Consider the following 12,962-nt stretch of genomic DNA (forward strand, 5'->3'; position numbering starts at 1 on the left):
GTATTAATTAACTATATAAAAATTTTTCTTAATGAAAAAGGAGATATTTATCCACAATTGAGTGATAAAAGATGGTTGTTACATTTATCATTTTTAGTAGATTTCTATACGAAATCAAGCAGTTTAAATTTAGAGTTACAAGGTAGAGATAAAAATTTAATTGACATTTTAAGTTCAATAAAAAGTTTCCAACAATACTTACTTTTATTAAAGAAAATATAAATGACTGCGAATTTAGACGTCTCCCATATTTATTAAAATTTTTTGAACAAAATCAAGAAATGCTTCGCTATGATTTAAAAGAATTTATTTGTGAAATAGAATTAGTTGAGGAAGAAATAAATTCAAGATTTAAAGATTTTAATAAAACTGAAATGATTGTATCTTTTATCAATAATCCATTTCAAGAAAACTTGAACATCACAGAAATTTCTAATAAAATTAGTGGGCTGTTTGATATAAACCAAGCTGAAGAAGAACTTGAGATAATAAACATTCAGAATAGTTTACATTTAAAATCAATAAACAATGAAGTCATTTGGAAGTATGCACATGAAAAATTCCCAATATTAACTGATGTTGCGCGAAAAATTCAGTTGTGTTTCGGATCGACATACATGTCAGAACCCGCTTTTTCAAATATGACCGTCATAAAAAATCAATTAAGAAACCAAATTACAAATGATCATTTGGATGATTGTCTGCGATTGGCCACTTCTTCATACCAACTTGACTATGAAAATATTGTGAGGTCCAAACAATGCCAAATTTCACATTAACTTTTTTTTTTTTTAATCAATCAGCATTTCCTGTAACTTGTGAGTTTGTAATCAATCTGTTGTTTTTTCTAACTTTGGTTTTCCAAAATAGAGAAATAAATATTTTATTCCAATATATATATATATATATATATATATTTTTTTTTTGTTGTATTAAAATAATTAAAAAAGTGATAAATAAATTTTTAAATACACAAAGTTTTTAGTTGTGTATTTTTTTAGTTGTTTATTTGTGCGTAATCAGATATCAGGTTGAGGGAATGTGATCTATATAAGAGAGTAGATCACCAAATAACTTTTTATAGAAAAGTAGCTCACGTAGTAAAAAAGGTTGAACACCACTGCACTAGGACATTGTGGTAACAATCAAAAGGAAAATCAAATGCCAGTGTGATGAAGAACTAATGCTGGTTTCTTCAGAAAGATGGAAAGCTACTTATAATAGGAAACAATAATTCAAAAGTTGTGTTTAACCATGTTTTATTTATTTATTTATTTTCATACTTATTTTAAAAAGTAAAATGTCTCATGGAGGTAGCAAGATTTTCCCTCCAAAAAACTTAGATTTTTCATTCTGCAAACAGGCAAATCAGTCCTGTGAACCCATATCTACAGACATTAAATACTTATCCTTATAAGGATGTAGCAGAGGAATGGCAAGCCAGCTGCATTAAATTGCCTAAAACCTCTAAATGAATGGATGGAAAATATGTAAGTATACTTGAATTCTAGCTGTTTATATTTATTCTACAAAATACAATTTTTTTATTGACAATTTTCCCTCCTACTAAAAATATTTAGTTAATATGTTTAAGATTATTTTTTTTTAAAAAAGAACTCCGATTTGCTAGAAAACAAGTTCCATTTTTAAATTTCACAATTTTAAATATTAGAATACACTCATAACAAAATCCATGTTGCTAAAAGATGTTAAGGTGTAATCATATTTGTTGGACGGTTATCCACTTGGTTATACTATAAATTAAAGATACCAAAAAATTATATACTTGGTTTAATCCTTTTTCTCTTTTTTTTCTATTATGGGTAGTGACCCATCCCATAATGCATAGCATTATATATGTCCGTAAGGATATGTGCTTTGCATCATGGGATGCTAAGACTAAGGCATGTGATCTGAAGTCATTAGCTTCTATATACGAGTTGCCCTGGTCCTGAAAATACTTCAAGTGCAAACTTTATTTGCTTACACTGGGATAAAGGATTAAACCAATCCTTTATCCAAGTGTAAGTATCTTTATAAATTAAATGCAAGTATGCTATATATGATTATGCTATATTATTATAGCATAATCATATTAAACCAAATGTTTCTGCAAAACATAGCTTTCGCTATTATATTGATTAATATTAAAAGTATATAGATCCTGGATCTGTCTGAAAGTCAAAGGATTTACATAAACTGACCTCACTCAATTCAGGAAAATCATTCTTCATACAAAATGGACATTGCCATAAACCTGATTCATCATTCCTGATTGGATTTGCTTGATCCAGTTGTTCACCCTGGGGCTTTTTCCTTGCAATTCCAATGACACGGGCCAAAACCAGTTTACCTGCAAGAAACGATGTTTTCTTCAGAGATTACCATCAATAAAAAAAAAAAAAAAACAACTAACAACAACAATTATTTTTGGAAAAATAAATGAGATAAATTCAATTTTGCTGGACAAGACAGCTCACTCTCAATATAAGCAAATAGTATTATAACAAACTGAAAAGAATACAATTTGGTCGAAAAGCTATGACCGAGGTCCACAGGGACAATGCTAAGAAAATTCACTATAGAAAACTATCCCCCCTATAACAAACTATTCCTGTGGTGACCACAAGTTTTCTACAGTCATCTTCTCGCAAGTGAGAAGATGACTGTTGAAAACTAAACTAGGTTCTAATCAAAAGCAGTTTTGAGCATAGGAAATAAAGTTATTTAACATTTATTTAGCATGACACTACATAGATTATAGTATATTTTAACAAATAAAATATTTGTATAAGAGCTAAATAAGTAGTTTACATGAATAACTTGAATTAGGATATAAAAATGGATTTGGAATGGAAGAATAAATGAATGATGAGGGGTGCTTAAGGGTCAAAGCTGTATAACTGTGAGGAGACCTCCACATAGCCTTTAAAGGAATGCAGAAAACCGACCAGGGATTCTGACCTAATGTTCGATCATCACCTTCTCGTGGTGCACCCTGTTGGGCATCTACTTGGATACTGAACGAACGAGGATGGGCTGGCAATTTGGGATTTAGCAGACCAAATTGTATTCTTATAGGTTAAACCAGAATAACCAGAAAAATGATGGTACAACATGACAAAATTTCATGCGGGCTGGGGCGTCGCCCGGTTAAACAAGACCCCATTGTTTTCGCCAGGAAACCAGGGCGAACAGCGAAAAGTCAGCTACTGGAACAAATCTGAAAACAAACCCCCAACTCAACATCACCAGACTTATAGATCGTTACTATCAATGTAAGAAGCCTAAATGGCAAAGAAATGGAGCTAGCTGAGGAATTAGATAAGTACCAGATCGACATAATAGGGGTGACTGAAACAAAAAAGACAAAAACTGGTGAGATCATTCTGAGCAATAAATACAAAATGTTATATTCAGGCAATGACAATCAAGGAAAAGAAGGAGTAACCATAATATTCAACACAAAACACGAGGCTAATCTTCTTGAATGGCTGTCAGTCTCAAGTAGAGTAATGTGGGCAAATATGAGAATGGGGAACTGGACAATGAGACTTATTTGTGCCTATGGTCACACAGAAGGTTCTACTAAGGTAGAAGTGAAGGAATTTTTTGACGCTTTAGAAAAATCAACTGACACAATGAAAAAGGAAAAGTTGGTCCTTGTTGGGGATCTAACTAGTAGAGTAGCAAATGATTGTGAGACATACAAAAATATTTTGGGAAAATTTGGAGAAAAGAGCAAAGCTAATAATAATGGCAAATATCTATTGGATTTCTGCTCAGGACATGGACTGGTTATTACTAACACCATGTTCCAACATAAAAATGTGCACAAATGCACATGGAGAGAAAAGGCTAGGAATAAGAAAAGTCTCATTGACTATTGTTATTGTTGATAGTGATGTTTTCTCCCTGGTGCAGGACACCAGAGTGTACAGAGGGTTTGAAATTGGAAGTGATCACTATTTAGTCTTGAGCAGGATAAAATTGAATTTCATATTGAAAAGAATAACATGTAAGAAAGTTTTAAAGCGAATAAAAATTGAGCAGCTCTCCGATGTGAACTGTAGAAGAAAATACAGAAAGATTATTGAAAAGAAAATGAAAGCGTTTGAGAACAGGAATCAAACCTTGGAGATTCAGTGGCAAACTCTGAAGAAAACATTGATTGATTCTGCCAGAAAGGCATGTGGTGAGGTTGTGTGCAAGGATAAAAAAATCAGAACTCCCTGGTGGACACAAGAAGTTAAAGAGGCAGTGAAGGAAAAGAAGAAAGCATATCAAAAGTTCCTGGCAAATAAGTCAGCTTTTACTCTTACAGAATACAGAGACAGATGTAAGAAAGCTAAATAGTGTGTAAAACTAGCTAAACAAAAGTCATGGGAGGACTTGGGCAAGAATATAGAAAATAAACATGAAGAAGGTGGCAAAATATTCTGGAAGTTGTTGAAGAAACTTAGGAATGGAGGAAAGAATGCTGTAAAAGGAGTTAGAGATGATAAAGGTGACATGAAAACAGGAGAAAAAGATATCCTTGAAGTATGGAGTAATTACTTTGAAAAACTGCTAAATGAAACAAGCAGTGATGACAGCAAGTGATAAAAAACACTGACCAGGCATGCATGCATGCAGTCAGAAATACATATCCATACTTGAAGTAGAAAAAGTCATCAAAGGCTTGAAATGTGGAAAGGCAGCAGGAGTAGATGATATTCGACCAGAAATGCTGAAGTATGATGGTATAAAAGTCTTACAGTGGCTGCACTGCACAGTTCAGAAAGCCTGGACAGAGGGACGAATTCCCGATGATTGGAGTAGAGCTCTCATAATACCCATATATAAAAAGGGAAATAAAACTGAATGTGAGAATTACAGAGGTATTTCCCTACTGAATGTTCCTGGTAAGATCTATGCAAGTATACTTGAGAAACGGTTGAGAAGAATTGTGGAAGAAAAGCTTGGTGAAGAACAAGCTGGATTCAGGCCAAATAGAGGCTGTCAGGATCAGATCTTCACTTTACGACAAATAGTCGAGAAAGCATGAGAATATAACAAAGATCTGTATTTAAGCTTTGTCGATTTGGAAAAGGCATATGACAAGGTGCCAAGAGAGACGCTATTCAATACGCTGTAGTTATATGGTGTCAATGGGGCATTATATCGAGCTAGACATAGTCTTTATTTGAGTTGTAAGTCAGCAGTTAGAATTGAAGGAAGTACAGGAAGATGGTTTAATGTTAAATCTGGTGTGAGACAAGGATGTACATTATCCCCTCTGTTATTCATTATCTATATGGATCACATTACGAAGGAAAGTGGTATTAATCCTGATATCAAAATTGGAGATGTTAATGTCAGCTCTTTGCTTTATGCAGATGATGTTATACTTCTAAATAAATCCTCTACAAGTCTGCAAGATTCTCTGACTAAATTGAATAGCTGTTGTAATAGATATGGTATGAAGGTCAGCAATAAAAAAACAAAGACAATGAAAATAGGCAGAATCATTTAAAATGTTATCTGTGTTGTGAATGGAGAACCTGTGGAACAAGTAAAACATTTCAGCTACTTAGGCACGATTTTTACTGAAGATGGTAAATTAAATATAGAAATAGACAACAGAATCAGCAAAGCTGGTATGGTGGGAAGTCAATTGAATAAATTCATATGGAATAAGAGAGAGATTAGTTGGAACACTAAATTAGCTGTATACAAGACAGTGTTCAAACCAGTTTTAACTTATGGATCTGAGAGCTGGGTCAGAAGTAAAACACTTGACCAAAGACTACAGACCACAGATATGAGTCCTGAGAAAGATTAGAGGCATGAACAGATGGCATCAATGGCAATATCATATTAAAAATGAGGATATTCGCAAAGAACTTGACATTGTCAGCATCCAGGAATGCATTAACAGAGCTAATCTCAGGTGGTATGGTCACTTAAATAGAATGGGAGAGGAAAGATTAGCAAAACAAATGTTCTCTGCCAGGTTGGCAGGAAAACGACCCAGAGGAAGACCAAGATATAGGTGGATTGATACAGTACAAAGAGGCTTAGACGATAGAAATATAAGATCTGATAATGTTGGAGTCTTGAGAAGTAACAGACTGATTTGGAGGAAAATTGTAGATAGGAAGTTAGTAATGATGTAATTTTTTCATTTAGTACTGTCATATCCTGTACACCCCTTGAGGGTACATGGCAGGAATTTGATGATGATGATGATGAATGGTGAGAATAGAAGTAGAAGAAGAAGAAAACAGAGGATGCCTCAGAAGCAAAACATGAGAAGAGAAATCGTAAGATAAGTCTAAGAAAGAATAATGATTATGAAAGGATAATTATAAATTATATATTTAGTTTAATCCTTTATCCAAGTGTAAGCAAACAAAGTTTGCATCTGAAGTATCTTCAGGAATGGGGGTAACTCGTGGCAAAGGGGGGGGGGGGGGCTAAGTTCTCATCACTTTCCTTAGAGTCCCATAATGCAAAGCAAATCTCCTTGCGGACATGTATAATGCTATGCATTATGGGAGCTGCAATGCATTATAATGAGAACTTAGTCCCCCTTTGTCACAAGTTGCCCCAGTCCTGAGGATACTGGTGCAAACTTTGTTTGCTTACACTTGGATAAAGGATTAAACTAAATATATAATTTATAGTCTAACCAAGTGGAAAAAAACTTCCAACATCTTTCTCTAATCCAGAGTAATTTAACGATAAGGTGTGAAATCTTTTGGCAACTGGCAGATGAAGATATGAGTTCTGAATTGCTTCAACCTTGGTATCACCTCTGGGTCTGGCTCCCACTGAAGAGACCTCAATAAAGGTCAAAACTGGTCTGGGTAGTGACCCTTTCCATAATGCATAGCATTATACATGTTCGCAAGATGTGCTTTGCATTATGTGATACTAAGGAAAGTGATGAAAACTTAGTCCACCTTTGCCACGAGTTGCCCTAGTCATGAAGATACTTTGGGAGCAAACTTTGTTTGCTTACACTTGGATAAAGGATTAAACTAAATATATAATTTATAGTCTAACCAAGCAGAAAAAATAACTATGGAATGGTAAGAAGGCAACTACGGAAGAAATAGTTGTCTCCGAATACCTATTCTGTCAAAGTATATCATAGAGTTGAATAGATATGACCCTTGATGTTGAAAGAGAGAAAGGGTGATGGGGATGCACAAAATGTTAGAGACACAACAATATTGGTGTGCTGACAAGTAATAGACCAATTTGGAGAAAAATTGTTGGTCGGAGATTACTAATAACGTAAACTTAATCATGTAGTGTTGTCACAGCAGCCTGAACATCCCTTGACTGAAATTGTTATTAGGAAATTGTTGATGATAGATAAAGCATGTTTCAATTTCAGTCCACTGAAACTTTCTGTAAACTTGTTATGCAATACCTTTAAACTAAACATACAAACTTATTGTTTTAATACTGACCATAATTGTAATGTGTACAAACATCTTACATTCTTTGTTTCGCTAGCAAACTGTCTAGCTCTTTCAAGGTGTTGATGGAAAAGCATAAAAAAAATAGTAAATGCAAATTGAAAGGAACATAAAAACATTGTAAACAATCTAGTAGCTGAGGTTAACGTTCGCATGACAGAGACTGAAAGGACTTATTGTTCTTATTCATTACCACGCATGCGTGTTTGTTGTAAACGCGTAATGTGATTACTGGCTAGCTGTAGTTCAGATGGATTTAGAGAGAGGATCAAGTTTTTCCACGAACTGTTCAGAATAGTACCCTGATTTCTGTTGAGGTTTCTGCAGGTTATTAACACTATTGTGGCTTCCTTGAATAAACGATGTCTGTAGTCGTCATCTAAATATGGCATGGAGCTGTTTTGCCACTCTATCGTGTGGTTAGACATACAGAAATGATGTGCTAAGTCGGAAGAAATACTTCTGTTCTGGAAGCCACAATAGTGTTAATAACCGGTGGAAACCTCAACAGAAATCAGGGTCTATTCTAAACAGTTCGTGGAAAAACCTGATCCTCTCTCTAAATCCATCTGAACTACAGCTAGCAAGTAATCACATTACGCATTTACAACAAACATGCATGCGTGAAAATGAATAAGAACAATAAGTCCTTTCAGTCTCTGTCACGCGAATATGTAACCTTAGCTACTACATTGTTTACAACGTTTTTATGTTCCTTTCAATTTGCATTTACTAGTTTTTTATGCTTTTCTGTCAACGCCTTGAAAAAGCTAGACAGTTTGCTAGCGAAACTGGTAGGCAAAGAATGTAAGATGTTTGTACGCATTACAATATGGTCAGTATTAAAACAATAAGTTTGTATGTTTAATTATCAAACGACCAAATATGTTTAATTTAAACCTTTAAACAATATTTATTGGAAAACAAAGCAAAGTTTTTCTATTATGTTAATATTTCCTGGTAATGTATAAACATTGTAATTTGTATAATAAATTTAGTTTAATCCTTTATCCAAGTGTGAGCAAACAAAGTTTGCACCTGAAAGTATCTTCAGGACTAGGGTAAGGTGATACAACACCAGGGCAACTCGTTGCAAACAGAACGTTGAGACAGGAGAGTTGATAGCTTGCTACACCTTTGCAAAGAGTTGCCCTGGTGTTGTATCACCTTACCCTAGTCCTGAAGATACTTTCAGGCGCAAACTTTGTTTGCTCACACTTGGATAAAGGATTAAACTAAATTTATTATAGTCTAACCAAGTGAAAAATAAACTTTCAACATCTTTCTCTAAATCCAGAGTAATTTATTAAAAAAGGGTGGCACACCATTTGGCAACTCCTATGGGTAGAGATGACCTGCGAATGCTTCTGCCTGGTATCTCAGCTTGGGCCTGGCTCCCACTGAAGAGACCTCAATAAAGGTCGAAACTAGTCTGGGTAGTGGCCCTTCCCTTAATGCATAACATTAGACATATCCGCAAGGAGATGGGTTTTGCATTAAAGGAGATACTGAGACAGGAGTGTTGGTAGCTTGCTACACCTTTGCAACGAGTTGCCCTGGTGTTGTATCACCTTACCCTAGTCCTGAAGATACTTTCAGGCGCAAACTTTGTTTGCTCACACTTGGATAAAGGATTAAACTAAATTTATTATACTTTAACCAAGTGAAAAATAAACTTTCAACATTGTAATTTGTGGAATACATAAGTATGATGAAAATAAAAATTTCACATAAAAATTGGGAGCATAAATCTGAAAAGAAAGAAATTGCTTAACCTATTCATGACAGGATGTATATCATGTTGTCTATTATAAATTGACAGACACAGCTTGGTGTGAATGTTTTAAATTATGTAATGTAATATTCTTCAGGTATTTCCAGTCACAACATTTATACAAAAAATAAAGTCAAAGAAGGTCAAGGAATTTGCATCAAAAGATTTCTGAATATTTTTTATTGCAAACTGGATTAAAAAAAAAAAAGAAAGAAGAAGAGCTTTTTGGGCCATCTATATTTATTACTAATAACAAATGCCACACCGTGAAGAAAACAGCATTTATTTAATTCCATTATTCATCCATTTTACAAGGACGTTGTCAGACAGAGAAGATCAGTTGGTAATATTCGAGTCATACTATATTTAAATTTGATTGACTGTTCTTTGAAACTTAACGAAATTCACAACACTGTCTGAATCTTAAGTGCTTTGAATTGCATGCATGTCATGAAGTTTTGGGAAATAATCTCACTAAATGTAGTTACCAAAATTAAGTGTAGTTATCAAATTGGATTTAGAGATCTCCCTGTCTAAATCCAATTTAACAATTGGATTTAGACAGGGAGATGCCATCCCATCTAAATTATTTACAGCAGCTCTAGAAGAAAATTTCATCTGGAATGAAAAAACAGACGAATTATAGTAAATGGGAAAGAATTAAATAACTTACAATTTGTTGATGACAATGTTCTTTTAGGAAGCTGCAGAACTTCATCAAATGATCAAAGAACTGTATGCAGAAAGTAAGAAGAAAGGATTAAATAAAAAGAAAGATAAAACAAAAATATCATCCTTATCATCATGAAATTCCTGACATTAACCCTCAAGGGGAGTACAGGATATGATAGTACTACATGAAAAATGTACATCATTACTAACATCCTATCTACAATTTTTCTCCAAATCAATCTGTTACATGTCAAGACGCCAACAGTCAGATCTTATATTTCTATCCTCTAAGGAACTTTTTACTGCATCAATCCACCTACATCTTGGTCTTCCTATGGGTCTTTTTCCTGCCAACCTAACAAAGAACATTGTTTTGCTAATCTTTCCTCTCCCATTCTATTTAAGTCACCATACCACCTGAGATAAGCTTTGTTAATGCATTCCTGGATGCTGACAATGACAAGTTCTTTCCTAATATCCTGTTTTTAATATGATATTGCTATTGATACTATCTGTTCATGTCACTAATCTTTCTCAGGACTCTCACATCTGCAGTTTCTATGCTTTGGTCAAGTGTTTTACTTCACCCAGCTTTCAGATCCATAAATTAAAATTGGTTTGAACACTGTCTTGTATACAGCTAATTTAGTGTTTTGACTAATTTCTCTTATTCCATATAAATTTATTCACTTGACTTCCTACCATACCAGAATTTCATGATTCTGTGGTATACTTCCATGTTTAATTTACCATCTTCACTAAAAATCGTGAAGTTGAAAAAACCTTTGAGGGCTTTTTCTGCTTCAAGTATGGATATGTATTCCTGGCTGCATCCCTACTGAGTGTTTTTTTTACCACTGTGCTATCACTGCTTATTTCATTTAGCAATTTTTTGAAGTAATTTCTCCATACTTCAAGGATATCTTTGTCTCCTATTTTCATGTCACCTTTATCATCTCTAACTCCTTTTACGGGGTGCTTAAGGGTCAAAGCTGTATAACTGAGAGGGGACCTCCACATAGCCTTTAAAGGAATGCGAAGAACCGACCAGGGCTTCTGACCTAATACTCACCTTCTCGTGGTGCACACTGTTGGGTATCTACTTGGATACTGAACGAACGAGGATGGGCTGGAAATTTGGGATTTAGCCGACCAAATTGTATTCTTATTGGTTAAACCACAATAAAAAATGATGGTACAACATTACAAAATTTCATGCCGGCTGGGGAGTCACCTGGTTAAACAAGGCCCCCCCCCCGTTGTTTTCCCCAGGGAACCAGGGTGAACAGCGAAAAGTCAGCTACTGGAACAAATCTGAAAACAAACCCCAACTCAACATCACCAGACTTAAAGATCGGTACTATCAATTTAAGAAGCCTGAATGGCAAAGAAATGGAGCTAGCTGAGGAATTAGATAAGTACCAGATCGACATAAAAGGGGTGACTGAAACAAAAAAGACAAAAACTGGTGAGATCTTTCTGAGCAATAAATACAAAATGTTATATTCAGGCAATGACAATCAAGGAAAAGAAGGAGTAGTCATAGTATTCAACACAAAATACGAGGCTAATCTTCTTGAATGGCAGTCAGTCTCAAGTAGAGAAATGTGGGCAAATATGAGAATGGGGAACTGGACAATGAGACTTATTTGTGCCTATGGTCCCACAGAAGGTTCTAATAAGGTAGAAGTGGAGGAATTTTTTGACGCTTTAGAAAAAGCAACTGACACAATGAAAAAGGAAAAGTTGGTCCTTGTTGGGGATCTAAATAGCAGAGTAGGAAATGATTGTGAGACATACAAAAATATTTTGGGAAAATTTGGAGAAAAGAGCAAAGCTAATAATAATGGCAAATATCTGTTGGTTTTCTGCTCAGGACATGGACTGGTTATTACTAACACCATGTTCCAACATAAAAATGTGCACAAATTCACATGGAGAGAAGAGGCTAGGAATAACAAAAGTCTCATTGACTATGTTATTGTTGATAGTGATGTTTTCTCCCTGGTGCAGGACACCAGAGTGTACAGAGGATTTGAAATTGGAAGTGATCACTATTTAGTCTTGAGCAGGATAAAATTGAATTTCCTATTGAAAAGAATAACATGTAAGAAAGTTTTAAAGTGAATAAAAGTTGAGCAGCTCTCAGATATGAACTGTAGACTAAAATACACAAAGATTATTGAAGAAAAAATGAAAGAGTTCGAGAACAGCAACCAAACCTTGGAGATGCAGTGGCAAGCCTTGAAGAAAACACTGATTGATTCAGCCACAGAGGCATGTGGTGAGGTTGTCTGCAAGGATAAAAAAATCAGAACTCCCTGGTGGACACAGGAAGTTAAAGAGGCAGTGAAGGAAAAGAAGAAAGCATATCAAAAGTTCCTGTCAAATAAGTCAGCTTGTGCTCTTAGAGAATATAGAGACAAATGCAAGAATGCTCAACAGTGTGTAAAACTAGCTAAACAAAAGTCATGGGAGGACTTTGGCAAGAATATAGAAAATAAATATCAAGAAGATGGTAAGATATTCTGGAGGTTGTTGAAGAAGCTTAAAAATGGAGGAAAGAGTGCAGTAAAAGGAGTTAGAGATGATAAAGGTGACATGAAAACAGGAGAAAAAGATATCCTTGAAGTATGGAGTAATTACTTTGAAAAAACTGCTAAATGAAACAAGCAGTGATGACAGCACAGTGGTTAAAAAACACTGACCAGGCGTGCAGGCAGGAATACATATCCATACTTGAAGTAGAAAAAGCCATCAAAGGCTTGAAATGTGGAAAGGCAGCTGGAGTAGATGATATTCGACCAGAAATGCTGAAGTATGGTGGTATAAGAGTGTTACAGTGGCTGCACTGCATAGTTCAGAAAGCCTGGACAGAGGGACGAATTCCCGATGATTGGAGTAGAGCTCTCATAGTACCCATATATAAAAAGGGAAATAAAACTGAATGTGAGAATTACAGAGGTATTTCCCTACTGAGTGTTCCTGGCAAGATCTATGCAAGTATACTTGAGAAACGTTTGAGAAGAATTGTGGAAGAAAAG

At 34.9% G+C, this 12,962-nt stretch overlaps 1 protein-coding gene across 1 annotated transcript in view; it reads right to left on the reverse strand.

Annotated features, from left to right (window-relative positions):
- The window catches only part of Spt6 (transcription elongation factor Spt6), a 651,062-nt gene that overhangs the window by 178,544 nt on the left and 459,556 nt on the right, over window positions 1-12,962 (reverse strand). The window contains exon 31 of the mRNA XM_090401053.1: window positions 2,205-2,353. Within this exon, the coding sequence (XP_090257179.1) occupies window positions 2,205-2,353 (149 nt within the window). The remainder of the gene's footprint in view (window positions 1-2,204; window positions 2,354-12,962) is intronic.

This window comes from Typopeltis vanoorti, chromosome 11 (assembly GCF_054136105.1).
Source record: "Typopeltis vanoorti isolate ZY-2024b chromosome 11, IOZ_Tvanoo_1.0, whole genome shotgun sequence".
In the NCBI taxonomy this organism is placed as follows: Eukaryota; Metazoa; Arthropoda; class Arachnida; order Uropygi; family Thelyphonidae; genus Typopeltis; species Typopeltis vanoorti.